Genomic DNA, 18,908 nt, shown 5'->3' with positions numbered 1-18,908 from the left:
CGCATAGAGTTTTGCATTCTTTTCCAAATTGAAAGCTTTGGCTTTTTCCTTTTATCATCCTGCATGTTGTCCAAATTCTCCTGGATGGATCCTGCAGCGAAGTCTGTCATTTCGATATACAGGGGACAAGTTGATGAGGTTTCTTCTGAGAAATCCTCCTCAGAAGAAACCTCTTGATGTAAAACTTCAACATGGTCAGGTTGGCTCTCTTTCTCCTCCTCTTGAAAATCTATGAACTCTTGTGGTGGTTTTTGTTCGAGATCTTCCTTCTCATCTGTCAGAAAGTTGGCAAGGTCTAGATCGTCATTTGCTTTTTCCAAATTAATATTTCTCTCACAACTTACTTGCTGAAAGTTTTCTACTTCTTGTTTCAGTGCAGCAATGTCGGTTTCATATCTACAATGCAGCACCTGGTATAAATCTTTCATCTTCTCTAACTCAGTCTGCGCATCCCTTTCCTTCTCTTGCAGTAATGCTATCTCTTTTGCCGTGTTTTCTCGGAGGGTGGCATTTATGGCTTTCATATTCTTGAGAAGCACCACGTTCTCCAAGTGTTCTTTTGTCTCCTGAATTATCTTTGTCTGAAGCTTTTCCACCTTCTGTATAAGTGAAGAATGGCTTGTTTCATATTGGCCCATATTAGATTTTAAATCTTTTGCGATCTTGTTGAATTTCTGATGCAGAGTCTGGACCTCTTTTGACATTGCTTCATATCTCAATTTGTAGATTTGTTCAAGGTCATCTCTCTTTGCTCTATCTGAATTGGCTTTTCTTTCACGCTTTAGCTCTTTCTCATATGTTTCCACTTGGGCTTCAAGACCAGAAACATCTCTTTCATACTTCTGACCGAGTTCTTCATATGAATGTTTCACCTGGTCCAATTCTGCCTGTAAACTTTTTTCACTGCTTTGCAGAAACGTGAACTCTTTAGTTATTGATTCATAGATAAAGTCTCGATCTTCTCTCAGATTGTTGATTTCCTCAAGGTCTTTCTTTGCTCTATCTGAACTGGCTTCTCTTTCACGCTCTAGCTCTTTCTCATATGTTTCCACTTGGGCTTTAAGACCAGAAACATCTCTTTCATACTTCTGATCGAGTTCTTCATATGAACTTTTCACCTGGTCCAACTCCACCTGCAAATTGTGTTCACTGATTTGCAGAAATGTGAACTCTTTTGTCATTGATTCATAGATAAAGTCTCGATCTTCTCTCAGTTTGTTGATTTCCTCTAGGTCTTTGTTTGCTCTATCTGAACTGGCTTCTCTTTCACGCTCTAGCTCTTTGTCATACGTTTCCACTTGGGCTTTAAGACCAGAAACATCTTTTTCATACTTCTGATTGAGTTCTTCGTATGAACGTTTCACCTGGTCCAATTCTGCCTGTAAACTTTTTTCGCTACTTTGCAGAAACGCAATCTCTTCTGACATCTTTTGAAACATATTGTCCTTTTCAGCTCTTAGATTCTCAAGGACCAGTTGTACCTCACTAACCCTCACTTCATAAATCTTTTGCATCTCGGCCTCCTGCCTCACCAGAGCAACGTCGGATTCATACTTGGAGCAAAGCTCCTCGTGGGAAGTCTGGAGTTTGTCCAGTTCTTCTTGAAGGGTTTTGCTTTTTTCTTTCTCAGCCTGGATTTCTGATGTAAATGCTTCCTGGCTGAGGAGGTGGGCCATCTTTAATTCTACAAAGTCTTGTTGGAGCATCTTCTTGTTCTTATATTTCATATCGTTGTGAACCTTGGAAGCGAGGCTCGCAGCATTAATAACTGCTGGATCACAAAGCTTCTCTATTCTCTCGAGTTCCCTCTTTGTCTCTTTGCCCTTGTTGATGAACACTTCTTTAAGAGCTTTCTGTCTTTTTAACTGGAGTTTTGTTTCTTCCAGCTCTGCTTCCAGCTGGGCCAGTCTTTGATTGTCTTCAAACCTGTGGGCTCTCTCCATTTCTAAAAGAGAGCCCATCCTTTGGATTTCCTCGTGCAAAACATTCGGGTGCACAGGAGGGAACCCGCCTTGGACATTTCGATGGATGCCCCTTCTCACCTGGGGTCCCATCATTCCATTGTGGCTTCTCGGGTTTTGATAAGACATTTTCCCTCAATACGTTCTCCAAAATCTATCGATTTCTAAATTACCTGAACGGTCGTTTTGAAAAAGCTTTGCTAATGTCTGAACTAGTCAGTGATACAGCAATGAAAAATATGCAGAATTCTGTTCTATATGTATAGGTTATGACATCACACAGACTGCCTCACTAGTGACATCACAGACTCTTCTTTTGCTGGTGGTGTTACATCATCCCACCAGCAAATGGCATACTTTTTATTCTTGTTTATATTCAAAATAGTCTGATTCACTTGGATTTTGTCCCATATATGATAATTTCTTTTGAACTTTTTTCAGTATCTATACATAAGAAAGTAAATTTTGCTTGTTTAGTCAAACATTTATTTTCTTGTTCTTGTGTCAGCAAACATTGGAACATTGATGTGGGAACAGGTAACGGTTTGCTAAGTTAATGCCATAAATATAAATATAAAATCATTCAATTAAATGAAAATGACATGAACTAATTAAAGTAACAAACCAACTAAATTGTGGGCAGAGCACAAATAAAGTTGTAAGATTTACCCATGAGAAAACCCGGGATCTCAAACCCATCCCACCATGCTTGACCACCACAAACACAAAGTGTGCCACAGTAAATGTCAAGGCTATGTCATTTTCAGATCTATGCAAACGCATGGTTTTTGTTTGTCATTGTAAACTAAATCTATGAAAAAAACAATCATTATTTTGTGTAACGGGGAGGATCTAAATATGAGGCAATCCTGGATGGTAGATGAAGACGAACCAAGATCAGCTGATTTAAAGGTTACACAGACTGACCAGCTGGTGGCGGTAGTGTACCAACTTGCTGTTTGGGAAGAAAAGACTATGGTGAAGAAGAATACCTGCAAAGACGGATGGAAAGTTCTGCTGTTGTGTTTAGAGCTTCCGTCAACACTTTGTCACCGTTAAATCTCCACTCAGATTACACATCGCTTTGACTCCCCACACCGTTTCACACGCTAAAGGTTGGCGTCCTGCTCTGACTTGAACCAGCTGTTTTAATGCGCTCTGCCTCTGTTCATGTCTGAGCGCTGCAGTTTCTATCAAGGTTAACTAGCTACAACTATATCGTGCATTTATAAAACTAGATATAATACCCTTTGTTTTTGTGCTTATGAATCTATTTATTAGCCTTTCTAACTGTTCTGAAATTGATTTTTTGTTTGTTTTTTATTTCCTTCACACAAGCAGTTTACGTCAGCTGTTAGCAAGGCATTTACGCTGTTCCGCAAAACGGCGACAGCAAAAGCTGAAAGAAAACACCAGTCCGTTGGTTGTTCAACAACAGTTCAATACATTTTTGGAAAATTGTATCTCCTGTTAAAATTAACAACATTCAACCCATAAAAACTAACAAGAACTAGCAAACACTTTCTAAAAACTAAATAAAATTGAGTTGGACAAACAAAAAGTCACAACGAAATAAAGTTTCAACCAAGGTTAATGTAGTTGGCTAGAACGAACGGAATAATTAAAACTGAAAATGAGAAGACATTTTCGTCATCTGAAACGAATAAAAATGGTAGTTAATGGGGAAAAACTATAACCTTCCTATCTTTTTTCCTTTCTTACATCCTTCCTTTTCCTTCCTTCCTTCTTTTCTTTGTTCCTCCCTTCCTTCCTATCCTAGTTCTATATTTTCATTCTTTGTTTCCTAGTTAAACATCTCCTTCCTTCCTTCCTTACCTCCTTCATTTCCTAGTTACTTGCTTCCTTCCTTCCTCCTTTCCCAGGTATACATCTTTCCTTTTGTTTCTTCCTTTCCTACCATTTTTACATGTTTCGTATTTAAAACGTCTCTTTTTTAAAAACATTTCTGACATAAATTCAACATTAGTTTCTTATATTTAAAGTGAACATGAAGGACTGAGAACTCTGGAATTCTGGGAAAAGTAGGAAATCTTTAAAACGTGTAAAAACTCCACAGACGACACAAAATAACTGCACTAGGTCGTATTTTGAAATATTTCATATATAGATGTAACAAAAAAGTAGCAATTCCAGCTGCATGATCAATATTTGGACTTTGAAAACATCAGCTTGTTCTTATGTCAGCACTTATCACAGCAATATTTTCCTTCCAAAACATTAAACAAAATAATAATAACCCATCTGTGCAAACATTTGGTTTTCATTTAAAATGTGTAAAATGATTTTTAGCATATTTTACCACCTCTTCCTATGTAGTCCACAGAAAACCCAATAATATTAATTCAGATTTATTTACCGTATTAAAAATGCATCTAACGGTTTGTTCTGGCTCCATGGACTCTCTGCAGATGTTCCTTGTGGCTTTAATTAGATTCAGCAGATGTAGTTTGATGGGTTTAGCATCTGTTCATGCAAAGTTGCACGCTAATCCATAAAGCCGACTCATTTACTTATAAAGATACTTCATCCTTCTCAGCGATGATGCAATCTGACTGAGTGGAAATATGCGACTCTTTTGGCTTAAAAGAAACAGCAAAACATCTGGTTTGAGGAGGAACACGAGACGTCTTGCAGGAACAGATGTTGGAAATCCTTTCAAAGGGTTAAAAGTGATGTAAATAACTCAAACTCTCGCCTGCCTGAAAGGCGTATTGCAGTAAATAATAGGGTGTCACCCTGCTGGTCAATGTGGTTGCTCAACCGGTGATCCACTCTGTTCTGCACAGATCACCGAATGTGACCGACTGCCGTCTTTCTGAGCTCACTCTGCAACGCTGTAAACCTTAATGAGCGTTCATGCGGGTGCTGGAAATCCTTGAAAATGCTTGAATTTTAATCACTTGTTTCCAAGGTATTGGAAAGTGCTTGATTTTCAAACTGCAAATTTTTGTATCATTTGCTTAAAAACCTAAATTTGGAAAACATTTTTTTACAGTTGAAACCAAATATTTTCATATGCAATCATTTTTTCTCACTTTTTGAAGTTAAATCAGACTAAACTTTTTGTTTTAGGTTAGTTAGAATAAGCAAAATTATTTCTGTTTGCTAAATGGCAGAAAAAATGAACAGAACATTTTTTAGAGATGTCTTTTTTTATCTTTTATTTACTGTGCTTAAATATCTTAATTTGAGCAGGAAGGTCATTTGCCTTAACACAATTTGTTTGAATTGTTTCAGTGAGAGGCTGGATGATGTGGCTGAAAAACGTATCACGATATAAGCGTTTCATATCAGATGATATTGATAATGATTGACTTGTTTTTTAGTTTTAAATATCTGAAATAATCCCAAACTTGTTTTCTGCTTTATCCACATTTTTTACTCCATTTTGTTTATTTTTATGCGGTTATGAGGCACAGTGGGAAAAACCTCAAACTGCTGCTGCGGAAGTTACTCAACAGGTTGTTGCTAGGTAACCAAAGAGTGAGAGAGTTGCTAGGTAACCAAAGAGTGAGGGAGTTAATTCCACTAACTTCTTAGCTTACTGTAAGAGGTTTAGCATCTAAAGTCTTTCCTCTGTCTACATCTCCCATGTTCTATTTAATATTGAATTTTCTACCAGATGTTTTATCTACTGATATTGATTACAAGCATATTGTGATATATATATATTTGATTTATTGCCCAACCCTATTTCAGGGTAATAAATATTTCTTATTCCTAGTTGCTCAATGATTTACTTTATTCCTGCTGTAATACTATTCACAAGATATTGAAAACACATAAATTATATCATATAATAATGAATTGAAACTGTTTTTTTTGGGTCCATTTGTATTATTTTATCTCTAAACTCTTAAGTTTTCAAACTTACCTTGAAAAGCTCTTGAATTTTACAGTGGGAGAAGTATGCAAACCCTTCTTAAATGACAAATCATCCTGCCGTACATTGGTTAATTATGAACTCCGTCGAACACCAGCGACTCTCAGTTTTCTTCAGGAGGCAGCAGAGAGGCTCGTGTCAGGGAGAAAACCCTCTAATCTGTCACAGTCCTCCCCTCCTGAACTCATTACCGTTTCTCTTTGACAGTATGAAGCTCTGCTTCACCAAGGCTTTGATTGTCCATATTAATTCCCATGCATCCCATTTAGGATTACATTTTACTTGAATTAAAAGCTGTGTTAATTTTAAAGTACGCCACTGAGCTTCTGGATGGAAACCAACCTCCCTCCCTGCCCTACACTTTGTCTGCTCTGTGTTGTGACTGTTAATTAAAGCCGCAGCACCTCAGCAATCATCCAACATGATTTCCAAGCAGACTTGTTTAGACTACAGAGCGCATGTGATGTTTTACTTTTGGGACTGCGCTCCAGGAAACGGCTTCAGATGAAAACATCTGAAGCTGCTGTCGGTCGGCTAAGCTCTGTAAAGGAGGCGTTCTCCCCCGTGGAGAGAAAAGGGGAAGCTTAGTGTTGGATATAAGACTGAGTCTAATCTCTTGCTCATAATAAAAGTGCTGCGCTTTAAAAGCCAGGACGGGAATGTGGGTTCTAATGGACCTACAGAGCAGAACCGGCTGCTGTCTTGTCCCACATGGGGAACTGTCTGCTGCTGCCCGAGGTGGAGGCACGCGTTTTTGCTTTCAGGAGATGGACTTTAAAGCTGCATCTTTTAAGAATATATTTTTTAGATATTTGTTAAAAATGTTGTGACGGAATAACATGAGACAGATAATTTGTGAAAACATTGATCTCTTCCGTGAGCTACTATATCCGTCTGAAGAAATGTGCCACTCCAGTTCAAAAACAACCAATCAGAGCCAGGAGGCGGGTCTTAAGCTAAGGATATGGCATGAAATTCATATCGCGATATATATTATGATGGGTGGCGGTAACGATATACATCACGATATGATTTGTATAAAACTTGCAATAAAAACAAAAAACTAATTGAGTGGAGTGTATTTGTTTGTGTTAAAACTTGTTTAACACTCATTAAATACTCCTAAGCATATTATTTATATGTAACGTTTTTAACTGTTTTGCTTTATGCTGCTCCCTGTCATTACCAGGCCTTCCTTTTAAAAAAATCTAATTTTAAGGAAAACCTGGACAAATTACTTGCACTTTCTAACTTCCACACACTTTACAGATTACATTTTTCTGCTCCCGGTTTTAGTCTTGAACCTTCCTGTGTTCTTAAGAGATGAAGTCATTTAAACCCCACAAGTTTTTTTACTCTATGCTTGGTCCAGCGGAGTCGCACCGTGCGCTTTTACAAGATTTTCTTTTTGTGGTTTCGGAAAGACCATCACTCAGCCCCATGGCGCTTCCCAGCTGTCCAACCGTGACATCTGCCTTCTCCTGAGCATCGCACTATTACTGCGGGAAGAGTAAGAAACGGGATCCAATGGACTCAACCAGCTTTCCCAGCAGGGGTCGCACCAATCCTACATGAGCTTTTACCCCTCTCCTCTCCGTTGGCTGACCATGACATCTGCCGCGCTCCTACTGAGCGTCATGCTAAGACCGCGGGAGGTTGAACCTGAACCAGGTCCAGATAACTGACGTTTTTGCACTTTTAACGAGCTCTTCCTTTCCGCTCTCAGCCACGCTGCTTTCCGCTTGCTCTGTTTTAATGCCGGCCGTTACGTCTTCAACAAGCATTACCGCGGTTAGCCGGTAGACTGCAGATCTCAGTCATAGGCCTAATTTCTATCATTTCTACGGTATACAGTTTATATCGCGCATTCCTGCAAAAAACCTCATACACTCGCTGCTAAATGTGCTAATGGCAGAGAAACAACTGACCGTTAGAGAAAATGGTTTTATCTGCCATAGTCGGTGGCTATGCTAGCTAGCTTAAGCATCCCAAGAGGCTATGTTAGCTGAAGCGTAGCAGAGGGCAAGATTTACAGCAATAAGATGTGTCCGGGTTCTAATTGTCTTCCACATATTATCTGTGTCTTACTGTCTATCGCAATATATATTATTGATTTATTGTCCACCCCTCACGTCTAGTTTATTTTTCTGCCAAATAGGGATCATTTTAGTAATCCTAACTGTTCTAAAATGGCAAATTTAGCTTGATTTTATGCCACATTATATATAGTTTAGGTAAATATCTTGTTGTGACGTATCCATTTGCAGTTTATTGGTTAATAGTCTTGATTCTGATCATTACGCTGCCTTTGCTGGACCTGTAGTTAGACTCAGAGCGTCACTGGGTTTCTGCTCCAACGTATAGCAGCCTGTTTCCCAGGCTGCGTCTTCAAAGCAGTGGTTTGGGGCCGGAAATACAGCTTAAATTTTCTGTTTTAAGATAAGATGGTCCCCGAGGAGAGATGCTGCTGCCCCATGAAAGAGATAAAAGACGAGACCCGCTGCAATCTAAAATTTTCCAGGTTTCTATTTTAGTGAGGAGCAGCTTTTGGACGTCCAGTCTGATGTGTTAAACAAGCTATTAGAAAGCACTCTTTTCTGTGTTGGCATAGATGTGCCTAATCTAAATGGACGTCTTGATTCTGTCTAAATGGATCCCTCTTAGATTTACTGCTGGAGCCGGCGCTGGCTGAATCTGCAGAGCGCAATTTGTTTTATTGTTTAGCTTTTCTTCCTCCAGTGCTGTGAGCAGCGTGTACATAATTCCCTCGGCCTTCTGTAGCTTTTAATGCAGTTTTGATTTATGTACAAACGTGTGTCCACAGTTGCTTGGTGTGTTTGTGTGCTGGGGGCGGCTGTGTTTATTTAACACGGTGAGAGGAAGGCAGCTTGAGACTGAAACACATCAAGGTATCAAAGCATTTCTGTGGGCTGGTGTGTTGCAGGGTAAAGCCGCTGCCTGCTGCTCTGGTATGCGCTCTGATTTAGGAAACGCAGCATGGAGGGATGTGGTGCTACTAGAGAGAGGCTCCATGGGTCAGTGAAAAATAATCAAACCTGCTGATGGTCTGGCAGCGGTGCAGAATGAACTGTACGGCTGAAACGATTAATCGGAGTAATCGTGATTAATCGATAGTTGAAGTGATTGTCAACTAATTTAGCAATCAGTTAATCATGGAATATAGTCTCTAAGCCAATTTACTGACAGAACAACATATTCAGAGCAGTAGTTAAGATAAAAATGTACTATATATATATATATATATATATATATNCAGTAGTGTACCAACTTGCTGTTTGGGAAGAAAAGAGTATCGTGAAGAAGAAGAAGAAGAAGAAGAAGAAGAAGAAGAAGAAAGCTTGAAGATGGATGGAAAGTGCTGCTGTTGTGTTTAGATGCTATAGCCGAAGTCTCACTTTCTGTTTTTAACTGTAGTTAACACCTGTTTGCATTTGAGTCAGAACTGATTAGAGAGACATATTTAACCCTAATTCTAACATATTTGACTGACTGCTACGAAGGTTAGTTGGCATTTGTTCCCCACACAACCCATCAGATTTATGTTGTAACTTTTGAACACCATCGTATGCCTAAGCATACAGTCAGCATTAAAAAAATGGCCCAGTCAAATCCCATACCTAAATCAAATGAACGGTTATGTGAGGAGAGCTCACAGCGACTTCCCATCCAATCTGACTGAGCTTCAGCTTTTTGCAAATAAAAACTGACAAAACCGTCACATAAATGGTTCCATTCAATTCGTAGCTGGGAAAAAAATTGTTCCTCCTTTTTTTCCCCCTTGTCATTTTTCATTTAAGTAGCAGTTTCAGTTTTCAATTTCAGAAACTGTCACAATATTTAATAAAATACCTTCCTGATGCGCCTGAAACCACTGAAGCTGTCATGGAGACTGATGCCCAGCTCATTGACTTTTACCATAAATCTGTTCCAGTTACCTCAGATATCCTTTCTTCATGGTTGTTTTTCCTGTTTAACAATAACCCCAACAGTAAAGTAAAGCATTTAAAGAGTTGAGAACGAAGAACCCGTTTCTAAGAATCATTTAGAGAACTGTCTCTAACACTTCCTGTGGTCACCTCAGGGCCTTGGTAATTACTTTTACTTTTCATTTTCTTATTAACATGGAAAGTCTGACTTGGCCAAACTATTAAAAAAAAACACTATTTTTTACAATAACACAAAAAATGTTAAAAAGCCTGCAGTAATTTTGCTTTTAAATTATTTTCTGGTGAATAAAATCAACCAATCAGATTTTTGAAGCTTTTCTGGATTAATATTTCTAAAGATTTAGCAAAAGCTTAAGTTTTTTTTTCCACTCACAGTTTACTCAGGTACTTGCTCCTGACCATGGTAGCAAATTCTGCAGCATTTCACTAAAATGAAGAAGCATAGGGAGAAAAGAAGCAATGTTAGGTCAAAAAAAGTAATTTTATTTGTATGGCACATTTTCAGCAACAATGCAGTTCAAAGAGCTTTGCTTGACTAAAAGGAAAATAAAACAAGCAAAACCATTACATTGCAGTGGCAAACAATGGCAGGTTGGAAAGCAGGTGACAGTTTATGATGTACTACTAATTAAAGGAAGCTCTAAACAGGTGGATTTTAGTCTAGGTTTAAAGGAGCTCAGCTGCAGCTTTGTGATTCATTTTTTAGGTAGACCTGTTAAGGCACTGTTGCCGTAATCAAAGACATAAAGATAAACGCTTGGATGAGTTTTTTCTAGATCTTGGTGCAACATTAGTACACCTGAAAATGATCTTAGGTGATAGAAGGCTAAATTTGTAACTGTCTTTATGTGTCTTTGAATGTTCAGGTCTGATACATAATACATAAATTAAAAAAAAATTCAAAAGAACACTGAAAAACCTTCATCAGACCTGGACTTCTTAAAAATACTACGAGAACATCTGGAAACAAAGTATAATTAAAGTCTGGTTGAGGACTTTTGCAAAGTACTTAATCTCAAATTTCTGTCACCTCAAATTGTCAAATAAATTATTTTATTTCTGAACTGAATATTAAATCTTTAACAAAAAACTGTCTCATGAAGCCTTAAGGTTCCATATTAAAAATAAACTTTTCTCTAAACCTTCTGCTCCATCTCACTGTATCCTGAACATTGATGGCATCTTTGGTTTCAGCCTCTGGTGAAAAAGAAAATCCTGCGTTTCAATTATGTAAAATATTCACAACTGCACGGCCACAAAGTAATTAGAGCATCTGGCTCCTCTCTGACCTGGAGTTTTAGCATCCACCACTGGTGTAATGCAGGATGAGGATCTCCTTTCATAAACCAACATGATTACTGCAATTATCCTCCATTATCAGCTCGCTAATGGCGCCTGCTTGCTTCGACTACCTGCCACTCACAGTGATGCTGCAGACAGTTTGAAGTTGAAGGCAGCACTGCGGGCTTACACTGAGAAAATTAATTATCTATTCATCATCCCAGAATAAAGCCAGATCACCTCAGGCGTGGTTAAGGCAACAGACAACCAGATCAGAGACGATATTAATGTAATTAGCCGCGCTTCCATTACAAATGTCCGCAAAACTCTGTTGATATTCGGCTAATGTTGGACAAAAAAAAAATTAAAAAAAAAAAACACACACCCACACAATTTCGCAATGGGGGTTTATCCATTAAATAAGAAACGCAATTACATTTACATGTGAATAACTTTGTTCAGCCTTAGCAAATCATTAGCAAACAAACCGTGTCGCGATCCGCCAACCACTTCCTGTCGTCTTCTTCGTCTGTTCCGCCAGTAGGTTCACGTTTATCACATGACTGGTGTGATGCTAAAAAAGTGTTTCCACTCCAGTTTGGCGGAATACATAAATTTTGATACAGCCGAAAAACAACCTCATCCAAATAAAAACTGTTTTTTCCACCTAAATTAGCGATTTTTTTAAATTCTCATGTTTCCATTAAGTATATTTGTTTTCATAATTCCAATTTGCGCTGTTTCATTTTTAATTTACTTTTCATATTTAATGAAAATGATTGAGCATTCAGTTAATAAAACCAGAATTTAAATTACTTTAGCAACATACACCTGTTTCATGATAATATATTAAAAAATTTACTGAGGTTTCCTTAATAAACTGTCTAAATTCAGGGTAAGAGGTGAAATATGTGTCAGTAATAGCAGTTACACTTTACAAAGGATTTTTTTTCAGCTTCTCAGTACTCTCAGCAGCAACATGGACAGGATCATCCAGGGAGTATCAAAGTCTCAGTCTCTGTGTGATTATACTATTATTATTCATCACCCGATCTTTGTGTTTGAATTTCTCTTAGATTTGTTTTGATAAATCAGAAGGTGTGTTTCCGCAGGTGAGCCACAAAGGCTTTTCATTTTATTAATATTCTCAGGAGCAGAGCAGCAGGTCTGGGAGTCTGGGAGGCAGCCGACGTCCGCAGGAAGCTTTTAATTTCATCTTTTCAGACTTGACTGATTCTAAAGGAACAAATTAAACCAATGGTTTCAGAAAAGAAAATCCACGTCAAAAATACCTTTATCCTGCTGAGTAGGCGTTAGAAACTTTTATTAGTGTGACTTTATTAATGTATATTATAAACTTAAAGGTCTTTGAAAGAATCAGAGAAAGGCTTCCATGTCTTTCAGGTGAACTGAGTTGTTTTTTTTTCCAGTTGTGCAGCTCTTGTCTGTGTTTTCTCCTGGGGATTGTCACACTGTGAGGCTTTCAAACACCGCAGGACGTTTCTGTCTTGTTAAATCAGCCAGTGGATATGAATTATTGAGCAGAAAGTCAAATTTTTAGTTTGCAGCTTGTACAAAAAACATTGATACAAAGATACAAATATTGGTACGATTTGGCACAGAGTGTTTTTTTTTTTAGCAAACCCTATAGTTTTTTCTTTTCCCCCCTGAATGTGTCCCCAACAATTAATAACCATGTAAATGGTATCTAATGGTTGCCATGGACACATCATGACCTTGAGGTACTTTTTGCTGCAAAGCTCTCCGACAGTGATCTTTGGAGACTTTTTCTGCTTGAGGTTTTGAAGAACTGATTAATTAAAAAAGAGTGGTATATAGCAAAAAACAGAATTGTTACATTTCAAATGCAGTTACAAGTACAGATGTGCACTGATGATTGCATGATTTCCCCCCAACTGAATACATTAACTCAAATTAATGATTTTTCTTTGTCAGATTATGCTGCTGCATTACTGGAGAGTATTTTAAGACTTTTTGCACATCTTTTCCAAGTTTGCTAATAAATCTGAACACTGCAAAAACTGAATGGTTTGTAGTATAGTCACACTGTGAGCTACATGTACTGTGCAGCTTTCAAACACCGCAGGACATTTACATTCTGTTAAATTCTCTGATGGACATGCATTATTGAGCGAAAACTCTGGAAACAAAGTTTTTCAGTTTCCAGCTTTTACATAAGAAAGATTTCACATTTTCTCTCTTGTTCCATCCAGGCTTTGGTGGCGTTGAGATACCTGGAGGCATCACATCGATTGATTCAGGTGTATCCTACCCTTCACAATTTGTCATTTTAGAACTAAGACAAAGTAGTGTTGAAATGAAGTGAAAAGAAAGAGATCTATTATTTTCTACACTGCAAAAACACAAAATCTTAACAAGTGTCCTTGGTCTAGGTTCCATTGCAAATTATCTTAGAACACTTGAAATAAGACAAAACTAACAATTAAGAGATTGTTTTAAGTCACTGTCAGATTATTTCACTTATATATGGAAAAATGCCTTAATTTAAAAATTATGACATATATAAACATGTATGTTAGCCTGAATCGCCTCGAGTCAGAGCAATGAAGATGCTTGTGTGGGACTGACATAAAAATTCAGCAAGGAAAAAAAAAAAAAAGGAAAAACGTTCAAAAGTCCTGCCACAACATTTAAGACCTTCGACTTATGTATTTAGTCACAGCTCTAATAACAGGTCTCGAAGGCCAACCAACATCTTTTAAAAATTAGTTTAAGATATTTTAAGGCCTTAATTTTCAACTTTCACTTTATTGAAAACCCTAAAAACTGCTTGTTTTGTTGCAAATACTTCTGCTATTTTCTCTGCTGTCATGGATCCACTACAGGATTAATAAATATGAAAATATGATTAAATATTTATGCAGCTTTGACTGCAGTTCCCTAAAAAAATGCAAAAACGAAGTTGTAAATAGGTTTCACTCACTTCTATTAGTTTTACTATAAATACCACAAAATGTTGTTGGTACATTTCAAGACTATATTGCTCCGCTCTGATATTAATATTTAAAAGAGTCGGGTGTTTATCATTTTATCCAGAGTTAAACAGAGCCGTTGTGGAAGGTATAAAGAGCTGCAGGTTTCAGACCGATGATCATGCAGAACCTCCAGATGTGGGTTCGGGGGAAAAGCTCAACATTAATCAGAATATTACAGGAACACCTTGTTATTATCCTGATATTTATTTATAACCTTTGGGAGTTTTGACATTTTCAGCACTGAAAAAATAAAACAAACAGATTGAAAAAATCCTTGTTTAATGTTTATTAACGCAACCTTCTCCGTTCTCTTGGTGGCCCCCATCCCAAGCTTTTTTAAAAATAAACCCTCCACAAAACAATGAAAATCAAGTTACTTGACAATTTGTGTACATGCGTCATTGTCTTAATCAAAGCTGCAGCATTTAAAACAAAAAACAAAACAAAAAAAATGGAGAGAACGCATCATAAATGTAATCAGAAACCTTTAATACATAATCAGTAAGAGGAGAGATTTTAACTGCGCTGTAAATGTGCGCCATCGGGAAGCATTTAGACAATCCCCTGCTGGATTTTTATTCACAATCACTCAACTGTAAACTGGTAAATAACCTGTTTGTTTGCACTCATGTAGCGTGGTTACTCAGGTAATGGCTGGATGTGTGTGGGTGCTACAGGGCAGCCAACAGATTTCTGCTCTGCCGTTTCATTTTGGAAGAATGTCTTTTCAACTCTGATGCCTCAGCATCAAATAAACATTTAAATTTCAGTGAAACCTGTTGGACTTTGGTTGAACAAGCTGGCCAGGTTAGGATAAAACCCCTTAAACCTCTGAATGTCATGAATATAAACCAGTAAAATCCAGCAAATGCTGGCTGTAAATTGAGGATTAAATTATAAAGATTCTTACTTGGTGTGTTTTTTTTATGCTAACCATGTTTGAAAAAGCTCAAAGGAAGGAGAAAGAAAAAAGCAGAGCATAGACAAATTCTGGTACTGATCAGGACTGCACAATCTAAAATACACCCAAACAAATCTCCACACATGTACAAAAATCATCAGGAACAAAACAAAGAGTCGCTGCGGTTCTGACAGGATGGTCCAGGAGCGACCCGGACCACAGTCCATGTGTCGGCTTTTTAAGTGCAATCCACAGCAAAGCTGAGGCCCGACTCGGTGCTTCTGGGTTCAGCACATCAGCCACAGCAACTATAAAGCACAGCTAGTTAGTGATCAACACCTGCTCATTCCTCCAATCACAGGTGGCCATTTAACCATAGCAACACAAAAATTACATCTATAACAAGACAAAAATACAAAAATCCCTTTGTTCCTTCTGTTGCCATAAGCGGTGTGTTTAATGCCGACTCAGTATAGACAATCAAAAAAAACACATGATGCTCAGTTTAAAATGAAAAATAATCATCCGAATTTAAAGCAAATAAAACTTTATATTCCCCCGAACTGTTTCTAATCATAACTCAAATGAGTTTCATTCCAACAACAAGCAGGAGAAATAATGATGGAAACACTGAAGACACAGAAAAATTACAGTATAATTATTCATCCTAACTCAGCTTAGCAAACAAAAATGTTCAAATATTACAAAACTCTATAGGAATCTATGTATTTATCAAGAAAGATGTTGGCTGATCCTGATGTGCAGCTTCGCTTCACAGCTGGCTGAAATGATCTTTAGTCAGGACGGATAAAGTGTTGTTCAACCTGTGACACTTTCTGAGCCAATATCCTGCAGCTATAATGACGTTTATGTTTGTTTGCAATCATCATCTTCAAGACTATTATTTAGGAAGTAGCACAACTGGTAAGATTTTGATATTTTTGTTAATCTTGTATTTTAATGTTAACTTTTATTCATTTTTTGCAGAAATGCAGAAAGACATCTGTCTCCTCCTCCTTGCTTTTCAGCTTCATCATCCATTTATTATAAAATTTTCCATTTTCTTTAAACTTCCTGTTAGAGGAATGAAACTCTCCTGAGGACTCTCTGAGAACTAATGAGATGAACGCTTGTGCAGGCTGGGACAGGTAGTCCTGGTTCCACCCAGCCCTCTTTCACTTCCAGGTTCGGTCCCTGATCACATGACGGCGCCATGTGACTCTGGCCGCTCCTTGGAAAGTCAGAGTGGTGCGACGGAGGGGAAGGAAGTGGAGTTCAGAGGACGGCTGTTTGTTTTCTGACTCATCTGACCTCAGATCAGCGGAGGGAGGAGGGACAGGCAGGAAGACACTGCGCTGATTTCCTGTCTTTCATTCCAGAACACCTCAGATCACAGAGGAATTGCATATGTAAGCAGGAAAAAACCCCTTCCTGATTATTGCAAGCTACTAGTTTTCATTCATTAATTAAACAAACTACACAAACAGAGGGGGTTTATTCTCTTTAGAGCACTAAATTAAACACATCTCAGGTCATTATTAACTCAAACTAAATCTGTTCCATGCCTCTCTAATCAAAACACAAAAAGAAAAACAAAATTCATCCAGGTACAAAAGAAACTTGAACGTTAGTTCCCGAAAAGCAATTTGCCAGCTAAGTAAAATCTGCAGCCATCGTCATGTTTTCCTTTTGTTTTCCACAGAACTCCACCCATGAGGTAATACTGGGTCCAAATTCCAGGAATTCCCAGGCGGGTGAGTTTCAGGAGGCTGATTGCAACTCAGAAAACCTGCAACCAACAACCGTGGATACGAGAACTAACTAGAACCGCAAGGAAACAGTGAAATATTCTGGTCAAAATCAGATTTATGCAGCATTTTACTGAGTTTTCTGTCTGGGAAACCTGAGGACTGTCTACATAAGTCAAACTTTTTTTGTCCATCCTCTGACTAACAAGGCACTGTGCCAGCTCCTGAACAATCACAACACCCTTCCTTTGATAATCAGCCTGGTGTTCAGGAGTTGACCCATCATGGATTCCCTGTTTTAGTTTTTTGTTTTTCTTGCAGCTTTGTTTCATTTATGCATAAGCTCGGTTTGCTAGAAGGCACTATGTGACGTACAGGCGGAGGCTAGAGTTAGTTTTGGGGACTTTAGCTGATTTGTCAGAAGCAACTGCGTTAGTTCAACTAGAAAATCTCTACATTTAGCGTGACATCTACATTTTATCAGATAATAAACAGAAAAATCTATAATTATCTGAGGACAAATCTAAAAAAAAAAAAAGAGTAGAAAACTCCATAATATGTTAGAAAGGCCGACAGAGGCGCTAGGGGGGGTAAGACTCAGTTTCCTGCTAATTATCACTGTAGTTTAGGTTGTAGAAATGAAATAAAAATGAAGAACAGAAACTATTCAGGAGAAATTAAGTTGAGGGGACTGTGCAGGTGGAATATCTCGTTAGCACCTTTGTTTTGTAGTGAATTAGCCTAATTAGGAGGCATGAGAACAAGGTGAAGCTGTGATGCACAGTCTGACTTAATCCCAGAGTTCTGCAGGTCACCCAGTTAGTTCCAGGTTTTAATGATGATTTACTGTTTCAGAAACTTAATTTTTCCAGGAGGAAATCCATCATTTATGTTCATAGAAAGGAATCCTGAAAAACAAACAAACAAAAAAAAAAATCCTCTTCTTGGATCGAGATTCAATCAAAGAAACAAGGAAAATAACAAAATAATTAGGTGATATCTTGAGAGGAAGAGTATATTCTCCTCAGTGCCGAGACAAGATGAGTCCTGTGGAGGTTTGGGCGTTCCTCAGTCACTGCTGTCGTCATCGTCGTCATCGTCCGACAGGGTGTTGTTGTTGAAGTTGGCGCCCGGCCGGCTCATGGACTCCGAGCGCGGCCCGAGGCTTCCCGACAGCATCCCATAGCAATGCTCGCACACACGCACCGGCTTGGACGACTGGCTGGGCAGCAGGAACTTCTTCTCTGAGCACGGCCCACAAACCACATAACCGCACTTCCTGCAGTGGTGGCGCCGGCTGACGGGCGTGAACTTCACCTTCTTGCAGCGCATGCACACGGTGGCCTCGGAGTCAGGCACCCAGACGGCGGCGTGCTCGCCCGTCGGGGATTTTCCACTCTTCTGCAGCAGCTCTCTCACACACTTCCCGATATGGTTCATCCATTCGGACTTCTCCGTGGCGGTGGCGGCGTAGACGGCGAAGGACTTGGTGGGGGTCTTGATTAGCCAGCCGTTCCGCAGCTCGCCCTCGTCAGGCACCGTGTCGATGGTGACGCCCTCCAGAGGGATGATGTGCTGCTTGTTGTACTTCTTCTTCTGGATGACGATGTTGCCGTAAACCAGGATGTCGTTGAAGAGGAAGAACTGGCGGGCTTTGGGCTTCTTGCGGCAGAGTTTGGTGAGGACGCCCTCTCCGATCAGCACGCGACCGGGGATGGCGAGGGGCTGGCCTGCGGCGCCGAAGCAGCTCTCCACCAATCCGATCCGCTTAGAGTTGGCCTCGCTGTTAGCAAGCCGGTCCACCATCTTCACCTCGCCTGCTGGGGAAAGAAAACAAAGAAACACATTTAATTTTCCAACCTTTACAATTATGTTGGTCTCTGTAGCTTCCTGTCTCTGATTAGGGAGACTCAGTTCTCCCTCATGTTCTGTTAAAAAGGACGATGTTCAAAACAAAGTTCTAAATTTTGTGGAAAATTTTATTTATCAAAATTTTATACAGGCTAAATTACGGACAAAATATTTGCCAAATTATCAAAGATTCATATCAAAATAGAGAGGAAGTTTGCTAGCATTAGCCTAGCTTAGCTCTTAAGTAATATTGTCGATATATAAAGATTATGATCAG

General features: G+C 38.8%; 2 protein-coding genes and 1 long non-coding RNA gene across 4 annotated transcripts in view; all 3 read right to left on the bottom strand.

Moving 5' to 3' along the window:
* Window positions 1-344: 344 nt before the first annotated feature.
* Window positions 345-16,819, bottom strand: LOC106955115 (paramyosin-like; the record flags this gene model as incomplete). The annotated part of the gene is made up of 2 exons (XM_015045093.1): window positions 16,735-16,819; window positions 345-2,081 (listed from the first exon to the last, which is right to left on the bottom strand). Coding segments are annotated over exons 1-2 (1,749 nt in total), but the record flags the coding sequence as incomplete, so codon positions are not given.
* Window positions 2,367-3,702, bottom strand: LOC106955113 (uncharacterized). Its single transcript, XR_001426507.1, has 2 exons — window positions 2,805-3,702; window positions 2,367-2,766 (listed from the first exon to the last, which is right to left on the bottom strand). It is a non-coding gene; the product is annotated as an uncharacterized LOC106955113 (long non-coding RNA).
* The window catches only part of plekhf2 (pleckstrin homology domain containing, family F (with FYVE domain) member 2), a 21,276-nt gene continuing 16,770 nt past the window's right edge, over window positions 14,403-18,908 (bottom strand). The window contains exon 2 of one of the 2 annotated variants that reach the window (XM_015045089.1): window positions 14,403-18,600. In XM_015045089.1, the coding sequence (XP_014900575.1) occupies window positions 17,849-18,586 (738 nt within the window). In that variant the 5' untranslated portion in view covers window positions 18,587-18,600 and the 3' untranslated portion in view covers window positions 14,403-17,848. The remainder of the gene's footprint in view (window positions 18,601-18,908) is intronic. The other variant, XM_015045090.1, reaches the window with a different exon arrangement.

This window comes from Poecilia latipinna, unplaced genomic scaffold, assembly GCF_001443285.1.
Source record: "Poecilia latipinna isolate Pla-1442-1.1 unplaced genomic scaffold, P_latipinna-1.0 Scaffold707, whole genome shotgun sequence".
Taxonomy (NCBI): Eukaryota; Metazoa; Chordata; class Actinopteri; order Cyprinodontiformes; family Poeciliidae; genus Poecilia; species Poecilia latipinna.
The sequence above is the reverse complement of the archived record's forward strand: the minus strand, read 5'-3'. Positions and strand labels throughout refer to the sequence as shown.